At 42.8% G+C, this 25,780-nt stretch overlaps 1 protein-coding gene across 3 annotated transcripts; it reads right to left on the bottom strand.

The window, feature by feature from the left end:
- Positions 1–1,028: 1,028 nt before the first annotated feature.
- LRIG2 (leucine rich repeats and immunoglobulin like domains 2) lies at positions 1,029–25,774 on the bottom strand. 3 transcript variants are annotated; one of them, XM_033519878.1, is made up of 19 exons: positions 21,522–25,633; positions 21,235–21,427; positions 20,328–20,399; positions 19,763–19,837; positions 19,139–19,273; positions 18,476–18,619; positions 18,202–18,345; positions 17,298–17,441; positions 16,922–17,065; positions 14,241–14,321; positions 13,328–13,399; positions 13,120–13,188; positions 11,493–11,656; positions 9,912–10,232; positions 8,573–8,854; positions 6,874–7,323; positions 6,252–6,401; positions 5,084–5,365; positions 1,029–4,172 (listed from the first exon to the last, which is right to left on the bottom strand). In XM_033519878.1, the coding sequence occupies exons 2-19, from the start codon at positions 21,243–21,245 to the stop codon at positions 3,925–3,927; spliced, it is 2,988 nt and encodes a 995-aa protein (XP_033375769.1). In that variant the 5' UTR covers positions 21,246–21,427; positions 21,522–25,633; the 3' UTR covers positions 1,029–3,924. The 3 variants fall into 3 exon arrangements, with proteins under 3 accessions (XP_033375769.1, XP_015506249.1, XP_015506248.1); XM_015650763.1 differs by lacking the exons at positions 21,235–21,427; positions 21,522–25,633 and adding an exon at positions 25,767–25,774; XM_015650762.3 differs by having other exon boundaries at positions 21,235–25,633.
- Positions 25,775–25,780: the final 6 nt, after the last annotated feature.

Genomic DNA, 25,780 nt, shown 5'->3' with positions numbered 1-25,780 from the left:
GCTGTCCCCTGCCCAGCCAGGTAATGCCCTAGTCCAGGTAGAGGGTGGAGGAATCCCTGGTTATCAGGAATGTGGGTTCATAAATGACAGAACCATGGAATGTTTTATGTTGGAAGGGATGTAAAAGCTCATCTCATTCCAGCCCCTGCACATGAGCAGGGACACCTTCCAGTAGACCAGGTTGCTCTAAGCCCTGCCCAACCTGGCCTTGGACACTTGGAGGGATGGGGCAGCCACGGCTGCTCTGGAAAGTCTGGAAAGCCAAGGCCTCAGCAGCCTTACAGGGAAGAATTTCCTCCTAATATCTAATCTAAGCCTTCCCTCATCAGTTTAAGGCCTTTCCCCCTTGTCCTGTCACTACATGCCCTTGTGGCAAGTCCCTCTCCAGAATAAACATGGAAGTCTGGGTGTCTAGGGTGGGGGAAAAAGGCACCTGCAGCTCTTGGCAGCCCTTTCCCTAGGTGTAAATAAAGATGAGGGGATGAAGCACCTGCAGGAGCTCAAGTTAACCTGGGAAAAGCTAGATGGTGCTGAGATCTGGGAACAGGTACAAGTGAAGAACACAGGACAGCACACAGGAGAACAAAGGTGATGAATTATCAGAACATGAATCAGCAGAAGAATGCAGTGAGAAAGAGGGAGTTATTCAAAGGAATAAAAAGTTCATGCTGGTTTTCAAGAGGGATTTGGCTCGCAGCACCTCCTGCAGCTGGCACCTGGGAGATGCTCCCACCGACTTGTGCTGACACTTCATTGCTGGAAAGAAAATCGCCTTTTCAGGGGAACCAAATTGCAGGAGGGCAGCACTGAAAAATCAAGAGAAAAGTGTGGGGAGCACAGTAATCTGCAAGGCTCCTGGCCCAGAGTCAACACTACCACGGGAGAACCACCACTCTCCCATTTTCTAAAAAGGGTACAGGTACTTCCTGCAGGAAAACTGAAATGAGAATCACAGAATCAGAGAATGGCTGAGATGGAAACACCCGCTGGAGGTCACCTTGTCAAAATCACAGAGTCCCAGGACCATGTCCAGTTGGCAAAATTTATTTTTTCCCTATGAAAATTAAATATCATAGGACAAAATATAATTATTTGATTTGCAAACTAACAGAGTTACACTGAATGCTCAATGTATACAGCATTTTATTGTTTGGACATATGTTACAATGGACAAACATATATTACATATGCTATACAAAATATACATTCTGATGTGAAAAAAATATAAATAGACAATAGAAATAGCAAGAGGGAACAGAAGCAGCTTTGCTCTTGCTGCTTCTGACCCCTCAGTTCCTGTACTGGTAGTGCTTTGGCACTGACTGGGGCAATTGCTTGTTTTTACTGAAAAAAGAAAGGCCACTCTATCCCCTCTGCAAAGGAGAAAGAAGATGCACATGATTTTCTCCTCCAAGTCTACCAAATAAGTTTTTCCACAGTGCAGCAAAGTGGCACCTTCTTACAAGCATCCGCTATTTACAACCAGCTTATGGAGTTTAAATGCTCATGGCAGGATGTAAATGTCTTAATTCAGGATTCAGCTTTTATAGGCTACTCTCTCACAGAAATCAGAGCAGCTTTAGCTGCACTCTCTGACAGCCAGCACAGTCCTGGTGCAGACAGCAGTGATTCCAAAGCTCTGGTCTGGGCCAAGCAGCTCTCATCTACCTAAAGGGAATTCCCTTGCTCCAGGGAGTTGCACCCCAAGTACTCCCAGCGTCTGAACACAATGCCAGCTGCACACCATGACAGATCTGTGTAAGTTTAGCTCCTACAGAGAGAGAGAGAGGAATCAAAGATATAGGAACCAGAATTTGCCAAATGGTGATGAGAGAGCAGCAGCAGCAGGAATGCTGTTTTCCCACTCCCGGGAATCACACGTGCCAGCAGCGACCTGTCCCAGTAGCTTGAGTGACTGGCTGAGAGAGCAGCCCAAAAGGATAAGGCTTTGCTGCTGCTGCAGTAGTTTCATGGCATGACCTTTTTCATCTGGATTTAAACTGACAGTGCTGGGTCCCTGCAGCAGGGATCACTTTGGATTCAGAATAAGCACTGTGCCTTAAATGCTGTATGGGAAGGAAAAGTCTGGAGGAAATAAAATCAGAAAGAAATGAACTTAAGATTCTCTTTTTTTTTTTTTTAAACATTTCACCTGTCAGAATGCAAAAATTTACACACCTATGTTTCTCTCTATTTTACCCAAAGGCCAAGGACAATTTGATCTCCTTCCCACTAAGCTGCTGGCTACCAAAGCAGCCATGCTGGCTTTGAGAGCATGGGAAGAGCCCTTGAAAATATTTACTCATTTGCAAAGATTTGACTATTATTCCTGTCCAAAGAGCCACGGGAAAAACATCATTATTCCAGTGTTTCCCCACTCATTTACTCAGAATCCTTCACCACAGTGTCTAAGTTCAGCTGTGATTCACGACCAGACCTGACAATTAAGTCAGAAACCCTTCAGTCCAGGAATGGATTAATGGGAATTCTCACATACCTAGAACTGAGCTGGGCCAAAACATTTTCTGTCTTTCTAAAAATATCACACAGATGGTTTTATTTTGGTACAAATCCTACAGCTCCAGAGCAGGCAGCAGTGACCAGGAAGGAAGCACCTCACACTAAAGGCATGACCATAGTGCACAATGTACCTGCTGAAAACCCATTCCAGAAGAGTCTTTTAACACCTTCTACAAAAAAGAGCATTTTCCAAAAGAGGAACTTTTCAGGAAGTCTTTATATGTCATTGTTCTTCCTCATTTTGTCAGGCACGTCTCACTGGAACTATCAAGTCTGAGCTTCCTCTGTCTCAGCAAGATTTTTCCATAGCGAGGGGTTCCCTGCATTGTATCATTTCTCACCCGTCAAATATTTAAACATTTTGACCACATTAAGGTTTAAAGGAACAATTAGTTCAACAATTTAAACCTGGTATTTTACAACAGAAAAGGACCAGTGTTTTAAACTCCATATGCCTTTGGCTATGCAGAAGAAGTATTTATCAAGTGCTCTCTCATTTTACCTCACGCTTTTCATCACCACATTCTTTTAAAAAGTTCACTTAACTGTCAGCTAGGAAACATATGGAGACCCTCTCAACAGACACAATACGAAGGGGTTTTTTATAGATAAAAGCTTAGATAAACCTTGAAATTCTGCTAATATCATGAAATGGATCAGCTTGCAGCCAGGTCAGCCAGGTACACAGTTGTAGGTAACAATGAAATTCATCAATATCACAAAATTCTACCACATATCTATAAGTAAATGCACTTCTTTTCAAAATGAAGACAGCTCTATTCCCTCACAAACAAGCTTTTGGTCCCCCTAGGCCCCCCATATGGCTTGATATGCGGCTGTCAAGACTAACAGTATGATACATACTTTGGCATAATGAAAAATAATTTACATTACAGCCAACACATTTATACGCTTAATGTATACAAAATATTTATAAACATGAATTTATTTACAACTAGAGCCTATTATTCATAGAAGAAAACAAGCCCTAAATTTAGACTGGCCACAGAGACCTGCCAACAGTCTAAGGAAGGAAAAGCTGGCCAAGAGTTTTATGCTTACAGTTCCGTGGGAATTCCATGAGGAGGCCCTGATGGTTTGTTTCCAAGCAGACGAAGCACTGTGAAATAGCTACACGTGTTCTTGAGAGCTTTCCAAAGCATGCACACCACAAAGGCTGCTTCCAGCACCACACAATCCGTGTTTTAAAGCTATTTTTGTAGATGGCACTAATTATCCACGTGTTCTCTGGTGCACATTCCCATTTTCCAATGGAGAAATTGCAGAAAAAAGGGCATGTGCCACCTCCTCCAAGAGAGTCTGACTGTTGCAGACACATACATGAGCATCTTTGGCTTTGGGGTTAGTCCTGAGGTAGTAAATAATCAGTCAATCTGGATTTGCTTACAAGGCTTTGTGAGCATTTAATGTGGTTTCACTGTGGTCATGAATGTTCTGTGTCCTGCTAAAATCAAAATTCTCCTCCCGTAGCTGGTGGCAGGGTGTGGGTGATGCCTGGGCCCGGTCACCGTTGGCGATACCGTCGTTCCGGAGTGGCTGTGGGGGCTCGTGGGCCAATGGGTGGTGCAGGAATTGCGGGTGAGAGCAAGCCAGGTCTTTGCTGCCTCCCCACAGAGGAACCTGGAAGGGCTCTGAGGGAGAAAAATTAGACGATGAACAGGAGCAAGTTCATAGAATCAAGGAATATCCTAAGTTGGAAGGGACCCTCAACAATCATCGAGTCCACCTCCTGGTGCTGCACAGACACTCCAACAAATTCCACCCTGTGTCTGAGAGCATTGTCTAAAAACCCTTTGACCTCTGGCAGCCTTAGGGTCATGACCATTCCCTGGGGAGCCTGTTCAGTGCCTGACCACCCACTGGAGGAAGAATCTTTTCATGATACCAAATCCCAACCACCCCTGACACAGCTCCAGCTGTTCCCTCAGGTGCTGTGTCATGGCTCACAAAGAGCAAAGATCAATCACACTCAGACTGAAAATAGATTTGAGCTCTGTGACTCAGCAATTACAATGGTTCTGAGTTGATTTTCTCTGGTTTTAAGAGTATATTTTACTAGATGCTCTCCATTTCCAGCAATCTCTTACAGTAACCAGGAACACACAGAGCTTCAGTGTGAATTTTTAAAAAGGTGATCTGGAAGAAAGTCAACAGAAAAACAACCAGTTTAGGGAGTTCTTTGAACTTCAGGCCAGCTCAAACAGAAAGGCTATTTGAATTTCTTATGTGAAGTTCCAACTTTTTCTTAATAAACATCCTTGAAGTATAAGCAAAGGCTCACTTTCCACAAACTTAAACCTGCAAATTAAGAAATTCCATCTTTTTAACATCACCCTCTTCAATCTCAGGTACTGGATGCAAGCTGTTGTTTGCTGATGCAACATGGACATTTGGAGAACAAGTGGTTAATAAATGTGAGTTGTTCCACAAACTACTGGCACTTGAAGGATTGATTAGCTGTATGTCAACAGCGAAGGGCAGCATAACAAAAGCCAAAGTTATCAGGGAATACAAAGCAACAAAAACAAAAGTGGACACTCACCAATAATCTGCTGCGAATATATTTTCTTATCACATTTTTTGTCACGGTTGGTACAGAAGACAGGCACATCTCTGTCTGCTAAGAGACTACCCAGAGCACTGGTTTCATTCTGGGTGCACACTGTGTATGTTTCCTTGGGCATCTGCACCATGAGATTTGGGAGTGCTTGATCCAGGGGGTCCTCCTCGGTGATGAAGGCATAGGGACAGTACTCTCGGGTGCGGGAGTAGATGTTAGCATTGTCATAACAATCTGAGCAGATCACTAACGGTGCTGCACCACCTGATGAACACAATGGAAAAATAAAATGCTCTCAAAAAGAATGAGGATGTCAGATTTCCACAGGCTTTATGTCCTGGTATGATCATTTATTACAGCAACACAAAGTGAAGGGCCTTTTTACAGTTAAGGGAGTAACAGAGTACTTGGCTTGAGAGCTAACATGAGAAACCCCCCAGATTCCTCCCATCCAAATTCACCACTGCAGTACCCTTCTGAAGCTGACATGGGGAACCATAGACATATTCCCCTATTTCATGGGCAAAAAAGTTCCATGCAGGTCCAGCCAGCTTGGCCACCAGGGTGAAACAGCCTTGAGATTAAACCAGGATACCTGCCCATATCCATCTCAGACCTGACTCGCCCCTGCATGCCCACACACATCAGAGCTGATGATCTGGTCACTTAGAGGAGCTGCTTCTCATCTCCATCCTGATACAGACTCTAGTGCAGTGGGACTGGGCTGGAGAGATCATGGACAAGTGTGAGAAACTTACACTGAGGATTAATTTTCAAGCCAGCCTATATAACAGTGATGAGTCCCCGGCATTTTGATGGCAAAGAGAGCATCTCTGTAAGCTCAATGACACAAACATCCAGAAAATTGTCCAAAAAAGGTGGGGAAATAGTGCAAACCCCTTAGTTATTATGACTGTAACAAGCCAACAAGGATGTCTGGCACAGACAGGAATTTTATACCAATGATAAGAGGCAAAGCTAGTCATCTTCCAAAAAAAAAAATCTATTTCCACCTCTTCTGCCTGGGCTCTTGAGATGCCAAAGGAAAGAAACAGGATAAAGATCTACCTTGACACTTAAGCTGTGAGGATGAGACTGTGCATTGGCATCTTGCTGAGGCACTGGCAACATACCTGAGGACTTTGCTTACCATCTGTGCCTTTGTGCATGTAGCTGCCAGCTGGAGGCATCAGCTGCTGATGGCTCCCTGCCTCCAAGTTACTGTAGCCTTCCTGAGGCTCAGACAGTGTCCCTTGGGAGGACAGGTAGCTGGGAATGTCAGCAGGTAGGTTCATCTCCTCTGCAAGGCAAAATTAACATTGGCAACAGTAAACAGTGTGAAGATTTCAAAGTATTACCAGCACTATTCCCCACATTAACATGAATATCCAGAATTTCAACTCCCATGTAGGTATCTTTTTTCTGCCTCAGTAATTACAAATCCAGATGTCCAGTTCAAAGCTGACATGGCCAGAAAGAAAATTTACACCTATTATTCCAGGCCCTGAAAACATTTTAAGTTTATTCTAATATTTACTTCCCAAACTTTACCGTTTTCCCTCAATGTAGGGCAAACTAGTGTATAAGGAATAGAATTAGCACACTTCTAGTATTTAAAAGAACCTCTGAAATGGAGGAATTTGAACAAATCCCTGAAGGGATTTTAGAAGGAAATCTTCAGTTCATTAATCTTATCCATTTGTAATGAATCCAGAAATTTCAGGTGTTTTGGATTAATAACAGGACCAGAGACTGTTGATTTTATACTTAACCTGTGTTAGTGATGCTGTAATCTTCGTTCTTCCTCCTCATGTGGTAGATGACAATAACCCACACCAAGGACGTTCCCACCACACAACACACGACAACGATAATCACGATCCCGACTGTTGTCCAGCCGTCCTCCTCATTGACAATGGCACTCTGAGAAGAATCACAGTTGGGGGAAGCCAGGACATTTAGATAAATATGGCCACGCTCAGTGCCCAGTGTGTTGGACATGATGCACGTGTACTTCCCAGCATCCTCCAGTCCTGCATCCACTATGATGAGGAGCTGATTTGCTGCAGCGAAGAAATGCCGCTCGGTGACTGTCAAGGGACCATCGTCCTTGGTCCAGTTGAGGCGAGGGGCAGGACTGCCACCAGCTATGCACTGCAGGACAGCAGTTTCACCTCGGGTCACTGTCCTGTCTTCCAGGGGCCTCATGAAGGAAGGAGTTTCTGGGACAAGAAGTGAAATTGTAAGATAACTTTAGAGAATCATGGAATCCTATAATGGTTTGGGTTGGAAGGGACCTTAAAGATCATCCTGTCCTGTCCCTTGCCATAGACCCTCCACTAGACCAAGTTGCTCCAAGCCCCATCCAAGTGCCTCAAGCACTTCCAGGGATGGGGCAGCTGCAGTTGCTTTTGAAAACCTGTGCCAGTCCAATTCTAAATTTTGCCATAATGTTAAAAGTCAGTGTCTCCAAAAAATGCTGCACTCTGGAAGGAACTGACCTTCCATTATTACTCAGCATAGTTCACAGGATGGGTCAGCTTGGAAGGGACCATAGTGGATCATCTGGTCCTACCCCCCTGCTCAAGCAGGGTCATCCCTGAGTATATGGGACAGGATTGCATTCCAATGGCTCTGGAACATCTCCAGTGAGGGAGACTCAACACCTTCCTCTCTGGACAGCCTGTTCCCACACAGTAAAGAAGTTCTTCCTCATATTCATGCAGAACTTGCTGTGTGTGCATCTGTTTCTGCCCGTGGCCTCTTGTCCCATTGCTGAGCACCACCAAGCACAGCCAGGTGCATCCTCTGACCCCTCCCTGCAGACATGGACACACATTGATGAGGGCCCCTCCCAGCTGTTCTTTCTCAAGGTTGAACAAGCCCAGTTCTCTCAGCTTTTCACAGAATCATGAAATCATTTAGGTTGGAAAAGGCCTCTAAGATTCACCATTTCCTTGTAAGAATGATGTTCCAGTCACTTCATCATCTCTGTAGCTTCTGCTGGACTTGCTCCAGGAACTCTGCATCCCCCTTGTCCTGAGGAGCCCAGAACTGGACACAGCACTCCAGATGTGCCTCACTAGGGCTGAGCAGAGGGGCAGGATCACCTTCCTGACCTGCTGGCAACGCTCTTTCTCATGCATCCCAAGATCCCACTGGTCTTCTTTGTGGCAAGTTTGTTACCTGTGACAAAATTTGCTCTAAGGCAACACAAATTACTTGCCTAATCTACACTGCTGGACTAAGATATGCCCCTCAGCTCCCTGCAAAGATCACACTAACTCCAATTCCACTGAGTAGCTCTGCAACTCAGCTTCTAAAGCTTCACTGTGTAAACATCACACCAAGTGCTGCTCTTCATATTTTAACTTCATTCTCCACCATTTCAACTTGTTACTTATAGCTAAGCTACACTTCCACTGCAGATGTGCAGGGATCCATCTGCCAGCACAGGCCAGTCACACTTACCCAGCACAGTCAGGGTAGCATTGGCTGAAAGTCCCCCTGCGATGTTCTGGGCCATGCAGCTGTAGATCCCCATGTCTTCCATCTTCACGTTTGCAATGAAGAACACATCGTCCTCTGGCATGACGTGCATCCTCCTCTCTCTCGCAGCAGGGAAGTCTGTCCCACCATCTTTCTGCCAGGAGATCTGTGGTGGGGGGTGGCCCTCGGCAGCACACTCCAGACGGGCCATTGCCCCAGTGCGGATAGTGAGATCCATGGGAGTTTTCAGGAAAGAAGGGAGCTCTGGATCAAAGGGGACATTGAATCAGCATTTTCAGTGTCAGGTAAAATGCAGCAAAAGCTCCACAGCAGAAAGAAATTTGAAAACATATCTGAAACACTCTGTAACAGAGAGGAACAGATTCTTCTGAAGAACTGCACGGATTTCCAGTGGTTATTTCTAAGAGCCTTTCTCCCAAAATGTAAATACAGTATCAACAGTGTTCATAGAATCACGGAATGCTTCTGGTTGAAAGGGACCCTTAAGACAATCCATGCCCAAGGGCAAGGACACCTCCCACTCTCCCAGGTTGCCCCAAGCACTGTCCAGCCTGGCCATGGAATGCTTGCACGGATGGAGCAGCCACAGCTTCTCTGGGCAATCTGTGCCATGGCTTTGCCACCCTCACTTGGAGAAAATTCTTCATGCAAACCTACTCTATTTCAGTTTAAAGCCATTAAGTTCCTCTAAGATGATGTGAAGGTGATTTCTCATGGGAAGAATCCAGGGAAAAGTCTTTGGCACATTTTTCTTCCCTGCTAACATGGAAGGTAATCTTCCATCTCCTCACCTCTGCTCTGAGGAGCTGTGGGGATCGGTGGTCTACTGACTGATGTGAACATTGTCTTCTTACCTCCCCTTCCCTCAAAATAAACAGACTCATGATGGCTATAAATAATAAAAAGACTTCTATTTTGACTTTTCAGAGTTCCTGCCACTTATTTTCAGATGAGCCTTCCCCAGTTTTACAAACATGTGGGAAAGGTGCTGAGTTCTGACAAGACAGTAGAGGGAACTATTAGTTGAAAGAATTCTACCTCAAATTAACTAGATGAACAACTAATTGTGTTCTAATAAAGCCCAGGAGATAACTGCCACTTTCAAAAAGTGAACAGAAGCTTTTCAACCACAAAAAATAATCTCTTCTTTCCAGCTTTATAAAATGATGTGTGATACTTCTAAATCCCACTGATATTTGCAGGACTATTTTGGACCAGCTTTAGTGAAATATAGATTTGTAGCTACTTAAATGAAATTTCAGGTTCAGAGTGTTTCTCCTTTTTTACCATTATCACTTACCATTAACAGTCAGCTTGGCTTTGTTGGAATAATTGGAGCCAAAGTGGTTGGTGACAATGCACTGGTACTTCCCTTCATCAGTGAAATTCACATTGAAGAGGTGCAGGACAGTGGTGTATTCCAGCACCTCCCCACTTTGCTGCCGGTACCTGGCAAAATTCTCCACCTCTGCATCATAGAGGACCTCGCTGTCTTTGCGCCAGGCCGTGGCCATGGGTGAGTCACTACTGCTCACAGCAGCGCACATCAGGGTCACATTTGTGCCTCGCAAGGCCACTGTGGTCTCTGGGTGGACTCTGATCTGCGGTTTAGGGAAATTATCTGAAAAGTAAAGCACCAACATTAGCTACTTTCCTCTTAAACTTGAATTAATATTGCAAGAAAAGTCACTCAAAAGACAACGTAAGCAAAACTGAAACTTTGAGAACAGATGTCCTGCTTGAGGTGCACAAATTCAGCTGTTTTGAGCTGGAAATCAAACTGTGAAGGAGGCAGAAGAATCAGCATTGAAAACAATCAGTGTGGAAGTGTAGTGCTGAGCAGCCCTGCCTTTTGTCCCACTATCTGATAATTCATTCCTATGTTAAGATCACACTCGAAAACCCTGCTTAGCTGAAGAGCCAGGCCATTTTATGAAGGACTGAGACTTTCAGATAGTTTAAATATCCTGAAGAGCCTTGAAGTTCTACAAGCACAAAGCATAACAAGCTGGCAGTTCACTGTCTCATCCCACTCAATGAAACTGATTTCCATATCCATTATTTCAGCAAAGACACTCTCATAGTCACATGCAGAGCTCTGTCAGATGCCACTGTGGTGGTGCTGGAGTGGAGAAATGGGTATGTGCACCTGCATGATTATTATTTTAGTCTTTGCCACCAAAGCAATGAAAGAATTGCATATACTCAAATAACTGTTATAAGACTGCTCACCAGGAAAAGGAAACATCAGACTAATTCCAGGCCTGCCACAGACTTCACCCAGACTCTGGGCAAAGAGTTTGAGAACACCATAAACATCACAGATAGGGAGCACCAGAAAATGTGCCAGAGCCTGAACTACTCTAATTTTTGCCCAGAGAAGCTGTGGCTGCCCCATTCCTGGAAGAGCTCATGGCCAGGTTGGCCAGGGCTTGGAGCAACCTGTTCTCGTGGAAGGTGTCCCTGGCTATGGCAGTGGGTGGAACTGGATGACCTTTAAGGTCCCTTCTAACCCAAATTATTTTATGATTCTATGATATTCTGCTAGTATGGGCAAGAACCAGGAAGAAAGTGTCAAACAGACCTTACAAAGCCAAAGGCAGTCAAAAGCAGGGAGAATGGTAGCAGAATCCATTTTTACTAGTAAGCTAAATAAAAAAACATGCCCAACAGCACTACACCCTGGGTTAATTTCAGTGCTCAAAAACCACAAAACAGAACGATGAGATGCAGAATTAAGCCCCAGACTTACAGCAGACTCAGTGACGTACATGGGCCCACATGAGCACCATGGCCAGGACCAAGTACCTCCTCAGCACTACAGCTTGATTTCAGCTACAAGACTTGTGCTTTTGAATAAAAAGTCACTAAAAATACCAACCACAAACAAAGTCATCAGGGTCCACACTGAGAAGGCTTTGTCCTGCCAACCACTCAGGGTGAGCGCAGCTGACACTGACAGCCTGCAGCAAATGGCTCTCACTGAGCCACTGGGGCAGCCATTTCAACTGGCAGTCACAAAGCAAACTGCTTGTGTTCAGCACTCTGCAGAAACAGGGCAAAACAAAAGGGTGAGTGAAGTTTATTTCACACACATACGTGTGATTTGACGCAACAAAGCAACTTAAAGCATACACATAGCGAAACACCGTATTTACACTTTTTATACATATGGGTATTTATTATAAAATCTTACTTATTTATGCTAGAATCAGTCCCTATATGTCAGCATTAAAACCTTGCATTTCATTTTAACCCGAGAATATAAACTCAAAGTTTCAGCTTCTAAAAAAACAATCCCAAAACCACTAAGCCTGTCTTCACAATCATCTTCACAATTATCCCTCTTTAAAGCAATTAAAAGGAACATAACATTGCAGAGCAGCTCCATGTCTCAAACTGAACACAACTGCCATTATGAAATGAGCTGAAGCTTCAATTCTTAATGCCAGTTGATAAATATTTAAGGCCAAAAGTGATTTGTTTCATACAGGTATCAACTGCAGCTTGTTTTCTCTGCTCCACAGAAAACCTATCAACAGGAAAAAATGATGTGTCTCTTCTTTCCTACCGCCTGCTTTTAAAGTTTCTTAGGTATTACTACTCATTCCCTAGAGTGTCAGATGCCACTTCTGAACTGACTTCAAGACACTGGAGGGCTCCAAGTATGAGTATGACTGACTTGAGACAGTCCAGCATTTAACAAGAAGTGATCTGCCCTAAGATGAAGCCAGTCATGGGAGAAAAGAGGCACCAAATAAGCCAGGATTCCATCCTGCTTTTTGCCTGTACATATCAAGGACTCATCACCTTTAAAATACATCAGAGAAGGCAACAAAAGTCTTTAACACCTGAAATTGTCTCCTCACAGTGGCAGATCTTGCAGACTAAGTTCATCTGGCCAAAGTTAACTAATGGAGTAACAGTTTTAGACCAGATTACAACAGTCAGAGACTTTAATCTCACAGAAAGGACTGCATTACAGTAGGATTAGTCTTGGGTGTGAAGGTCACTTCACATTATATTACTTCAGATGTCTGAAGACCACAAGATACCCTACCAGCTTAAACATCTTCTGAGCACATACAAAATCTTGTCTAGCTGTGAATTTTAAAGCCTTTCCCTAGCCCCCCAAAACAGGAAGAAAAAACATAGGGTTTGCTAATCCCCCTGAGAGATTCCTAATGAATTGTTTTGTTCACTGTCTATATCCAGTGCTGAGCTTGCTGCAAAATCACAGGACAGGAAAAGCTTAATGGTTCAGTATAGCAGGAAAAGGTTAATTCCTACTAATTGCAACTAAGGAAATGCAGGTGAAGATTTTATCAAACCTTAAATCTAAATATTCTGCTACCGTCTTTGAGTCTGTAATTTACCGGCATTGCTGCAAATAGTTCACAATGAAAGCAGACACACTTCAGACAACTTCAAACAACCCTACAATAGCTGAAGAATTCTTTCCAAGGTAGGGCTTGTAAAGAATCTCTAAATAATTGTAATGAACTTACAGCTCCTTCAGCTGAGCCTGGGCAAAGGCATTTTCTTGGATGGACATTATTGCATTGTTGCTTAAATCTCTGTAAGTTAAGGAAAGCGCACAACAATGAGTCAGCGTGATTTCATATGCTGCCTTCAGTCAAATTCTTGAAAATCCCACAGAGAACACAAGACTGAAATTGACAAATACTGAGGAGTTCTACAAATTCAAATACTTACAGATATTCAAGTCCTTCAAGACCAGAGAATGCTTTTTTGGTAATTGTCTTAATTTGGTTTCCTTGCAAGATTCTGAAAATAAAGGTCCAGAAACCAGTCTGAATGTTAATATGAGTCCACAAATAAGACCCAAAATAAGCTCCCTATGATGTTTAACTACATTTTTTTTCTAATTCTAGCTGAGATAAAGGACTAAATACTATTTTTTTTAGATTAAAGGCTCAACTAATTTTCCCAAGAACAGGGCTCCATTTGTACCTTCAACTTAAAGAGATCTGGGCTAGAACTGTGTCAGAAGATAATTTAAGTTAGGAGGATGAAACAGCAATAAGTAGGACTTGGGAGTGAAGCAATAACTTTCTAATACCAACCTGACACCACCACACAACTTCCTGGACTGCGCCCTCACACCAGGCTATTTGTTGTAAGCAATGTTTGTAACTACACAGGATGGAGCTTCCTACAAAGCAGGTAGCACTGGATGAAAAGTGCACAGTCTAAGTACTAAGACGCTTGTTAATGCAATAGTGTTTTGAATTTCTTCAAAAATACTTTTCATTTTGGGGCTGTTTTTTGATAAATATTAACTTTTACCCAAACCAAAGAAGCACAAAAAGCGACAGTCATCACACAGAGGTCAGTGAGGTACTCAATAATAAATGAAGTCAAATACTTATGCTTAATCCTTCAATCCTAATCAAATTGGTGCTGTAAGGAAATGCAGTGCTACATGGATCCAATGCACCTGAACAAGGAACCCAGGACTACATCAAGAGCTTGTGGCACATAAGTGGAAACACCGTGAGAAAGGATTTCTGCCTTGTGTCATTAATTTACAATAACTTAAAATTTTGCACTCTCCCTCTCTGCATGCCTGGGAAGTGCTATTGTTCCCTTAATTTATAATACATACAATTTATCCAGCCTGGTGAGTCCCACAAAAGCTTCATTTGCATCTTCTATGGCCCAGGAGATCTCATTGTTCCGCAAGTCCCTGCAGGAGAAGACATTTCTTAGAAAGAAGCCTTGGAGCATCATCATGACCAGGGCTAATGGTGAGCTGGGGAAGACAGCCAGATACAGAGCTCTGGCACAGCATTACCTTGAAGGTGTCAAATCTTTTACAAAACTAAGCTTGTCAGGAGATGAATTTCTCACTTCAGAGGGGCAAAAGGGAAAACTGCTCATGGTAAGTGTTGCAGTCAGCACCACAAACAAATTCTGCAGATGTGGCATTTAAGGAAAACCCTGGTCTGACCAGCACTTTTCATGTGATGGACTATTTGCCAGGAGCTGGGAGAGGCTCCTGAAGCAAGTTGGTTCATGAAAGAGAATAACCAATGCACAAGCAGCATTAATCTTCACGAGTAGCAGGCTTGTACCAGCATTAGCATATTAAGGGATTACATCCAGGTTACAGTGTAGGCCTGCCAGGCACACTGTGGTGGATTTTCAAAATTAAGTTGATATTCTGCTCACAAATCTCGTTATCAGCTAATGGGATTTCTGTTTGACCTCAGCACAACACTTCAGGCCTTCATGGAGAAGAGAGGTACAAACAGCAAAAGCAATAGAACAATACAGTTTGGAGAGGATTAAATAGTCTTCAGAGATAAGATGAAATAAATTCAGTTGCACTGTTATCCTGAATGGCATGGACTGAGCCCAGAGCATCTGCTTTGATACCACCATGCACAGAGAGGAGTGTATTTAAAGGAAATCATGCTAATAAAAAATAGTCTGTCCTGTGTTTTACCAGATATTCTATGTAACAGCTAGATGACGCTTCCAAATGAGTCAACTGACACAAAACTAGCTGCATATACAGGCAACTGTATATATCACTCATATAAACACCTCTTTCCCTGTGCTAATGAGGGAAAAATGAAGTCTCTACTTTCCCATTAGGTGAGACTGTAAACTGTGTAGAACACCATCATGAAAGAGCCTAGGACCAACCTCCAGGATACCATCAGTGGTAACACACAATTTTCTTGTTTTCCTTACTTTGAAATAAAAAAGTCTTGATAAAACCACACACAGAAGTCACTTCCACAATTTGTATTTATACACTTCCAAGTTTAGGACAAAAAGAAAAGAATTCAGTATTTCATGCATCACAAGGTCTGAACAAATATGGCCTTGAAACTTGCTCACATTAAATATTTACCTCTTTGAAAATTATGCAAGCTAAGGTACCCAACATGGAGCTGAGCTAATAATGATTATATGAATATTATGCCAAGTTTATTTTCAATTTGCTAATTTTTGTGATTTAAAACACCTTTCTTGAATTATCTCAAGGTCTACTTCAGAATGTTAGACTGTGAATGCTGGAGAATACAAATGCCAAACTGCTCACGGTATTATGAAGTAAATAATGTGATAATACATAAATCTTCAAAACTTCAGTGCTATCCTTAGATACATCTGCAATCATAACTTGCAGTTAATGTACACTTTTACACTTTATTCTCCTACACTGCAGAGTGGCAGGAGCTGAACGTATGTACACCAGCCGTAGCACCAAACAACCAGCACACAACCAACAATGGAACTAAAACACAGTATCTCTTGTTTTTTAAAGTATTTTTACACTCCACTACTCAGACCACTCAGCAAAACAAGTGAGCAGCCCAAAAGAAAAGCCCCTCATTGTGTGAGAGAGGAGCTGGCTCCTCATGCGTGGCTGGGCACTAATGCTTGGAGGCTTGTTAATCACCACTGCTCTCCATCCTGCACATTCCAGTCCCAAAGCAAAGGGCCAGGCCCTCACTGTTGACACCCCTGAGAGCCCAGGAAAACCTACTAATTAATCTGCTCTTGTTCTTTTTCATGCTACTCTAAATCTAAGAAATTATGTTTCATTATTCCATTAAAAGGTTGCATTAAGGTTAACAGAATATGACTGCTTGCATAAATCTCTCTGGTGAGTTTGCTTATTGAAGCATTTATTTAATGAAGTGACAGAGGAGTTATAAATTTTGACTCCTTTTTCAAGTACTGTTGTTTACAATAATTACAACTGTTCAGATCTACTTGGGACAGGACTGGGTCTTTTCAGAAATATCCATGATCTGCCACAAAAGGTGCTGGCAAGTGCAAAGCTGCGCCTTCAACAGCGAGAAGCAACTCTACACCCACTGTTATGTTATGTCAGGTCAGCACATGAGCAAGATGGGCTAAACCATGCCTTCTACAACACAAAAGGGTTCAGTCCTTGGTTTCTGAGGTTCCAAACCTAAGGAAGCCCTCTAAGAATAAAGAGCTCCAGGCTATTTGCTCCACAGTAGGATACACAAGGTACCCACACCTCTCAGAACTGGCAGGACACACATCTGAGCACTCAACATCACCAAGTCACTGTTTCTTACCACCTCTAATATTGAGTGTTGGTTTGTTTTAGCTGGGCTGGAATTCTGTCTTCCTGGTAAGCCAGGAGATTATCAGACCTACCACACCCGCAGGCAGGACAGCACCAACCATGATCTCAGGCTTCCATAGTGCAGTATCCATTGTCTCTACTTCCAAAAGCTCCACATAAATTAATATTGCTTTAAACTGAGATTTCTGTTTGAAGTTTTCTGTACTTACAAGGTTTGAAGATTTGTCAGACCTCTAAAAACACCATCAGCAATGTGATTAATGTGATTGTCCCCCAGGTTTAGCTTCTCCAAAAAGCCAAGTCCCACAAAGGCAGATTCCTTGAGGCGAGTGAGCTGATTGTATGACAAGTCTCTGGAAACATTCAACACACACTTTAAAGGCAAGCAGGGGGACTAATTATTAAGACACTATCTGACTTGATTAACTATTGTGTTCTAATTTCTCTGACAGAATACTTATAATTAAAATACATCATAACCATAGGCCTAGCAAGAAAATTGAATTACCAAAGAAGTCCTCATTCTTGCCAATCAATATTTGCAACATTCCAAAAATCCCCAATGAATAGCAGCCCAGGACTTACAGCTCAGCAAGTCTTTGGCAGAATTCCCATGCATCTGGGCTGATCCTGGTGATGGCATTCTGGCTAACATAGAGTTGTTGCAACGTCCGCAGCCCATACAGCCAGCCCTTGTTTACTTCTGTTAAGTTATTATGTTCCAGTTCTCTAATGAATTAGAAGGAAAACACATTTGCCAAATAGATAATCAATGAAACATCTACTTAAAAAATTTCACCTTGTGGATCTCAGAATGATTTACTAACTTTCAGCCATAAACAACACAAAATGCATGGTTCTTTCAACCCCATTGAAATGAAAAAAAAAAATGAACTAAAGTATATGAAGAACTGAGTAACTCAACACCAGCTTCAGGGATCCAGTGGCAGAAACAAAATTATAATCTCTATTCTCAAAAATAACTTCTAAAAAATAAGTATTTTGCTAACATTGCATCATACATCCTTGTGTTCACACTGTCAAAGTCACAGAGGAAAGAACAACCCCATGTTATGCAAATGAAAACCAGCAAAAAGCAGCTACAGAGGCAAACATTCCTGATCACCATGTGGGAAGAAGCTGGAAAGAGGACCAATATAATGGAATCACAAGACTGGTTTGTGTTGGAAAGGACCTCAAAGATCATCCAATTCCAACTCCCTGTCATGGGCAGGGACACCTTCTGCTAGACCAGGTTGCTCTATTCAGCCCTATTCTACCTGGCCTTGAACACTTCTAGGAATGGCAAAGTGTATCTTTCCACTTCTGAAGTAACCAGACATGACATAAAAATAATGGGAAAATACTCTTTTCCTATGATTTCATCAATATCTCAGCACAGCTATGATGTAAGAGAAACCATACAGGACACAACTCTCCAGGGCCATTTCCTTTTTGCTAAAAAAATTCCACAACCAGGTATACTCACAATTCCTCGATATTACCCAGGCCAAAGAAGGCTCCATCCATTAGTCTGCTTATCCCATTGCGCTGCATCTTCAAGGATTTTAAGGATTCCAATCCTTGGAATGTAAGACTTTCCACTATCTTAATCCGGTTCCTTTTCAGTTCCCTTCCATAAAGATGACATTCAAATATTAAGACACCTTGCAACAAGCACCACTGTATGAAAGTCAAGAACATGCTGAGATTAACAGCTCAGCTGTAAATGCTGTTTTGATGTTTTCAAGGCTGTTACTTACAGAAACTGCACATGAGGCAATCTGAAGATCTTTGGTGGAATCATACTAATCCTATTTCTGTTCAGTTTTATCACCATTAGTGAGCTAGATAAGTTATCAAGGCAACCTGCTTCTAGAGTAGTTATTCTGTTGTTACTCAGATTCCTAAGGAAGGAAAAAGGAAAGAGGCCTTTTAGAACATAGAGAATTTGATGAACACAATGGCACAAGCAACTCAGAGCAACCACTGATTAACAGAACCCCAGACCCCTGTGAAGTCCCATGAGAAATCTGAATTCTGGGATACCAAGCTAAATCCTTTTCCCCAAAGGTATCAGTGTGAGAATTTTTACTGCACATCCACGTTTCAGATAAGTCCATGTTAAGTGGTTAACACAGTGTCCACAGTGATCTACACAAACAGGGCAGAAATTATTATTCCCTGTCCCTGATGGCTTAGGTACCTGCATTCTGACAACAGCATGTTATTTGGGAAAATATAATACAGAATGGTATGAAAACTATTTTATTTCAGGGATATCCGTAGCTCCATTAAGCACAGCTACCAGTTCAAAGTTGTGTAAGGATGCCAACTTTAAAACACTTATTTAAGAGTAAATGAGGTCTCCAACATTATCATTGTAGAGCCAGGAATCCCAGAGACAGTATATCACTCATACTTACAGGTACTTCAGTTGCATTCGTGGAAAGGAAGAGGCTTTGATTTCTGAGATAAGATTAGAACTAAGATCTAAATTTTCCAATGAAAGGTAGACCTGGAGTTGCTCAGCATTTATTTCTGGAATGGTATTGTGCACCCTGAAAAAATCAGCAATAAATATGATTACTACAACATCTCATCCTTCCAGTTGCACAGCTTAAACAGTAAAAGGATTCTGTATATCAACATGCTAGTGGGCTTCATGAATGGGGCATGCACCACATGCTTTCAAAAGTGTTAATTCCTAAAGCAATACTGCAAATCCAAGAGCTATTTGCCACCGTGACGTATGAACAGATTCAAATTCTGAAGCCTATAGCTGAGCTGGTCCTTGTGGGAAGTATCATACCTGGACTGAATCCCACCCCCTCAAAGCTGCCTGCCTTGGTTGACTGCTTTTTACGGGTAATTTAGGGTGACTTGATTGTCTAACTGATTTGTACTTCTTTAAAGAGTGCTTACATATCCCCTGATGCTCTTTACTTGAGCAATATTTCAAGAAAAAAGATGCTTTCTTACAAAAGCAGAACTCTAATGTGGCTCTTCAATTTGTTAAACAAGAAGAAGGCAGATGAGCTATTACTTACAATGAGAGAAGAGTTATATTGGAAGTTGTTTCTCCAAAATACGGAATTTCACTTAGCTCATTGTAATTCATTTTCCTTAAATAGAGGGCAAAAAATTTTTTTTACACTTCAAAGAGGAGAAAAATCCTTCTGTACACAGTACAAATAATTCATCTCAATGCATTTAACAATTTTACTGTATTAATAATACTTAGTAGTTGACAAAAAAGATTCCCCAAGAGCTTAAATACTAATAATTTGAAAAATTTGAACAGTGAAATATGCTAGCTTTTCTCATTTTCATGGATATTATTACTTCTCTTTCATTTAAAAGCAGCTATAGCCAATAACCTCAATCCTCTTTAAAAATATTGGTCTTCTGACTTTCACAGGAAAGATTTCTGCTCACAACACAACAGTTTTATACATGAAATATGCTGTCAACATGGAGTATCCACTTTTAATTAAATTAATTTAATTAACTTGCACTGACTATTTCTGCAGGTATCTTGACATGCAATAAAACATTCTAATTAGAATTAGATAGGATATCTTGAGACTTTATCCTCATAAAAAAACAACTTACACTTCTTGGAGAGTATGGACAGACAAATCAATGCTCCAGTTGGATGATAATAAATTATTATGACTTAAATCCCTAGAGAACAGGGGAAAAAAGGTTATTTAGCTCCTGGAAGAATAATTTAAAAAAATCTCAACAAACCCAAAACATGTACGCTTGATGCAATCTCATGTTTGAAACTGTATTTATGTATTTTATACAACTGCTCCTTCACTAAAGAGCATGTTCTAGTGGTCACTCACAATTAAAGTCTAAACAGTTCTACTTCTCTGCTTGAATCAAAAAACTTCTGTTAAAGCTACTTGATAGGAAGATTGTACCTGACCAGAGAATTTTTGCTTTAACCCAGAGCTTTATTAACAACACTTGTCCACCGCAAGAAGAACAAACTTTGCAGGGACATGAGAGTAATTTCTTACGAAACACCCGTTATTGAACTGCTTCGTGTAGCATGAGCCACCATTTTCTCAGCTTTCCAAAGATGCTGACCAGCCAAGGTGGGTTTATTTTAAAGGAACAACATGCACAAAATTCCCAAAAAAGATGGAGTGGAGAGAATGCTGAGGCTGGGAATCTTCCAGGCAGATGCTTTAGCACCAGTTGGTCTTACTTATAGGAATCAAATGCAGGAATTGGACTCTTTCAATGGGCAAGAGTCATTAAATCCAGCTTTAATGCTCACACTGGGTGTTGGTGCTATTCCCATTGCTATAACTTCACAAAGTTATTTTACTTCTGCCTTAGACTTGGTGCATAAATGCAACATATGGGTCCATTTCTGAGCACAGGCTGCCTCTAGTCATGACATGAGTCAAAGAAGGACCAAAAAAATCACATTTGTGTATATAGAAACATGGTCCCAGCCACACCAGATAGGCAGATGCCAGTCCAAAAGGTGAAACCAACTCACCTGTGTGACATTTTGCTGGCACAAGTGCAGCACAGAGGTGAATCTCCCAAAGCTCATGCCAAAAGCCTGAGTTGTTGTGTCTGAACAGACCTGACACTGCCACTATGCTTGCAGAATAAGACTGGTGCCCTCACCACAGTCAGAAATCTGTAGGTGAGTGCAGGAATAACTGGCCACGGCTGATGTCTCTGAGCTATGAAGATGGTGAAGGGTCAAAAGGGGCCATAGAAGGAGTAGCTGAGGTCATGCAGCTTGTTTAGCATGGATATGAAGAGGTCAGGACTCACCAGGGTCTGCAGCTTCCTCACAAGTGGCAGCTCTGATCTCTGCTCTCTCTGAGCAGTGACCCAAAGGAACTGCTGGAGCTGTGTCAGAGGAGGATTAGGTCGGATATCAGGAAAAGACTGGTCAGTGACTGGTTGATGACTGGAAAGTGACTGGTCAGACACTGAACAGGCTCCCCAGGGGAGCAGTCAAGGCACCAAGGCTGCCAGAGCTCAAGGAGCATTTGGACAATGTTCTTGGGGTGTCCTATGCAGGGCCAGGAGTTGGACTCAATGATTCTTGTGAGTCTCTTCTAGCTCAAGATATTCTATGCTAGCTAGTTGTTCTAGTCTGGCATCAAGGCACCACGCTTCCCTCCCCATTTCCAATTCTGATGTCAAGGAGAGAGCTACAACAAGCTAGTTTCAGCAAAGCTGTTCCCCTCCCTATGAACTGCGCTGGTATGGTCCTGTATCACTCATTCTTTCATCATTGTTGCAGTAACATTGTATGTATTTATTATAGTTAGTTTTAAGATTACCACGCAGGCAGCAGCTATGCTGACGCAGGAGACAAAACCACACTTTGCAACCAAAACTACATTTATCTATTAAAATTAATATTATAATGTAAATGAGTATAGTTCAAAATATTCCCATTGACAACCAGATTTGGACAAGCCACAGCACCTAGACCTCTGTTCCTGCAATAGCTTTGGGCCTGTGCTTGACTCCAAACACAGAGGGCCAAGCTTGATCCTACAAAAATCATTAAGTCCAACTCCTGGTCCAGAACAGATCAACCCTGAAATTCTACCATGTGCTTAAGAGCGTTATCCAAACACTCCTTGAGCTCTGGCAGACTATTTTTGATCTGTAAGCACAAAACCTACTAAGAGACAACATGGACTGACAACTGACAGACTACAGTATAGCTATAGTTAACTTTCACTCACATTCAGCGTAAAGATTCCGTTCTAGCAATGAATTATTAAAATCCTGGGTGTCCTGGCAAGTCAGGCAGTTGTTAATGTATTCTTTTAATTACACCAAGATGCAAATTATACAGATAGAGCAGTGTGGGTTTGGAAACAATTAAAAAAAAAAAAGAATCAAGAGAACCTGGAGAAGAGAACAACTGCAGCCAGTTGCAGAACTCTTCTGCAGCTCTGCTTCCTCAGTACAAGTGGTAATTAAGCCAGCCCTAAACACTAGGAAAAACACAAAACCAACCAAGTATCAGCTGCTCTTCAGCAGGCTTCCCACCTCAGGGGGCAGAATGCTCCAGATACTCTCCAGCTGCCCAGATTCCCCTGAACCCAGCTCAGCCTCAGCCTCTGGGCATCCACAGGAGCCTGGCATAGACAGGTGGAGGGAGATACGATCCCAAATCCCAGCAGCAGACTTTCCTGGATTTTTCAAACATGCAGGCACTCAGGCAGTGCTGAGCAGTCTGATCTTGGAGCAGTGCGATTAACCAGAGCGGGAAGTACTATGCCATGCTGTTTCCAAGGAACTGGTGGGCAACAGATGGAGGAAGGAGACAATGGATGTGGAAGGTAACAACGCACCCCTCAAGATACTCCGCTGATGAGCAAAACTAGGCCATGGGTTCTGAGCCAGATCAACCTGTGTGTCAGGCACAGCTAGCAGGCACTGACATAGATCTTGGACGCAAGATAAATACGCAAAGAAAGCTGAAACTCGGCTTTTCTAAGGCTTTTAGGAATAATACAATAAAATACTTTAGCTAGGTAGGGAACCTACAATAGCCTTCTAGTCTACCTGCCTGACCACATCAGGACTGACCAAAAGTTAAAATTATTCAGGACACTGTCCAAATTCCTCTTAAACACTGACAGACATGGGCCTGGGTCATGAGGATGTGCTAACATCCAGCTATCCCCTCCAGAACCCTACTGTCTAATTACTGAGTTAGAAATTAAGATTTTAATTTAGAAAGCACAGTAAAGTATTTTTCTATTATTACTCAGATCTGGACTACAACAAAGTTTTCATTACAATTAAGTCCTCTTTCAAGGAGTTGGATACAGTTGATATTTACAGTGGTTCTAACATTTATATCTACATTCTGTTACTGATGCTTTTCTTTTTCAAACAGACCAATGAATCACAAAATACAGAATGAAATACATTAGCTGATTTTCCCTGTTTAGAGATCATTCAATTACACAGCTAAGATTCCTGCTGTCCTGGAGAACCAGATGCAATTCCCTTGGTCTGGAAAAGCCAAAACCAAAGAACCCATCCTTTAAGCAGCCTTTGCATTGTAAACGGGAGGCCCAAGCTGTGCAGAATAAAGAGCAAACATGCAAAATTTGTACTTTAGAGATTCATCTGGTATTGTAGAAAATACCATCTCAACATTCATTTTGAGCTTACGTGGTACTCATCTCTTAAGTAAATAAAACAGAACACACATGCCAAATTGATTATGGATGATGAAAAATGATCTTAATTTGGCCAAGCTGAGCATACTGTGGCACTATAGGCATGTTGATGCAGAATGCAGGCAGCCAGTTGAGCTCACCCAAAAAAATCTACTGTGAACAGAACTTGCTGAACTAATTAACTGATACCTGAACTACTTTTATTCACTGTCTCTCTGGTTACCAGGATATGTAAACACACTTACTACTATGGGGCTGGAGGCAGAGACCACCAGCATTGTGCTCCCCTTTGCCCCTATACACAGGGCTGGCATTCCTTGCTCTAAAGAAATTAATGTTAAGAGGCAGATATATAAAACAATATTTCCTAACTCCCTAACTTCACAACAGTTTTCATCACCCACCAGGTCAGCCACAAAACATTTATAACTTCAGAGGAAAAATGAAGTTAGTTGTCCGAGTACTTCCATCATGAAAACCAAGTCCTGCTCTCCTGGCTTTATTAAAAACAAAAAGTGAAAATACAGCCAACCTACATACTCCCACTGGAAACACCACCTGCAAGTATTCTGAGAGTTAGGAAAAAGAATATTTAGTCCTCACTGCAAGTTGAAATGGTATCACAGAGCTAATAGAGAAAAGCTCATCAGGGACTGATCATGTGAGAAAAATTAGGCTTTGATTGATTTTAAACAGCTGGTATACATTATAGCTCATTTAGATTCAGAACTGCTAAAGTAGCCCTAGCAAAGAAAAAACATCACACATGCTTCATGTGCCCAAATCCTGAAAGCCACAACAGAGGACAGACACAGAATGGAAGCTCCCCACAGCTCTGGGAAGGACTTGGGGATGTCGGTGGATGAGAAGCTCAACAGAAACGTGCATCTACAGCCCAGAACATCCCCCCCTGAGCTGTGGGCTGATCCCCCAGCCCACAGGGAGCAGCAGGGGAGGCTGAGCTTTGCTGAGTTGCACAGCAGCAGTGGGATGCAGTGGGAACAAGAAGCAACAGGAAGTACCACAACACAGCTGAGGCTGGTGCTTGAAGGAACACTTCCAAGCACAATAGTAAAAGACAATGTCCTAAAGCCTAACTTGAAACAACTTTAAATCCTGGACTGACTAGCTTTAATAAGTAACTTATTAACTACAACCTGCCCGTGCTCCACCGTCCTCTCACTTGTTACCATCACAGAGCAGGGCAAGACAAGCGTGAAAATACGCCCTGGGACCCCGGCACACGGAGCCTTCGGAGCCAGGCCCTCTTTCTCTCCTCGGCGCCGCTGCAGCCGCTTCGCCTCGGCCGCGGCCAGGGTGAACCAGGCACCACTGCCGGGGTCGCTCTGCCCGCAACGCTCCGGGCTCCGTGCGAATATCCCGCAGACAAAATCACTGAATCCGTTAGGTTGGAAAAGACCGCCAAGATCGCTGAGCCCAACCTATGACCAAATACCACCTTGTCAATCACACCATGGCACTAAGTGCCACGTCCAGTCGTTCCTTGAACACCTCCAGAGACTGGAACTCCACCACCTCCCTAGGCAGGCTCTTCCAATGTCTAATCAACCCTTCTGTGAAGACATTCCTCTAGATGTCGAACCTGAACCTCCCCTAGCACAGCTTAAGACTATGTCTTCTTGTCTTATCGCTTGTTACCTGGGAACAGAGCCCGACCGCCACCCAGGTGCACCCTCCTGTAAGGGAGTTACAGAGAGAGATAAGGACACCGAGACCCGAGCCCTGTCGGCCGGGCCTCGCACCGCCCCCAGGCCTGCACCCCCCGCCCCCAGCCAGGCCAAGGCCTGCGCACAGCCCGCCGCCTGTCCGGCCCCGCAGCCCCGCCGCGCTCACTTACAGCCCCGTAGTGCC

The sequence above is a fragment of the Parus major genome, chromosome 26 (assembly GCF_001522545.3).
Source record: "Parus major isolate Abel chromosome 26, Parus_major1.1, whole genome shotgun sequence".
Lineage (NCBI taxonomy): Eukaryota > Metazoa > Chordata > Aves > Passeriformes > Paridae > Parus > Parus major.
This window is presented reverse-complemented; position numbering and strand designations above follow the sequence as displayed.

Bases quoted from the DNA above. Each gene is read 5' to 3' on its own strand.
- LRIG2 (XM_015650762.3), bottom strand. The intron at 17,066-17,297 runs GTAAGTCCTGGG...GAATGTTTCCAG, and splicing joins TGCCAAAGACTTGCTGAGCT to AGACTTGTCATACAATCAGC. The intron at 6,402-6,873 runs GTTAAGTATAAA...TTTGCCTTGCAG, and splicing joins TTACAGCATCACTAACACAG to AGGAGATGAACCTACCTGCT.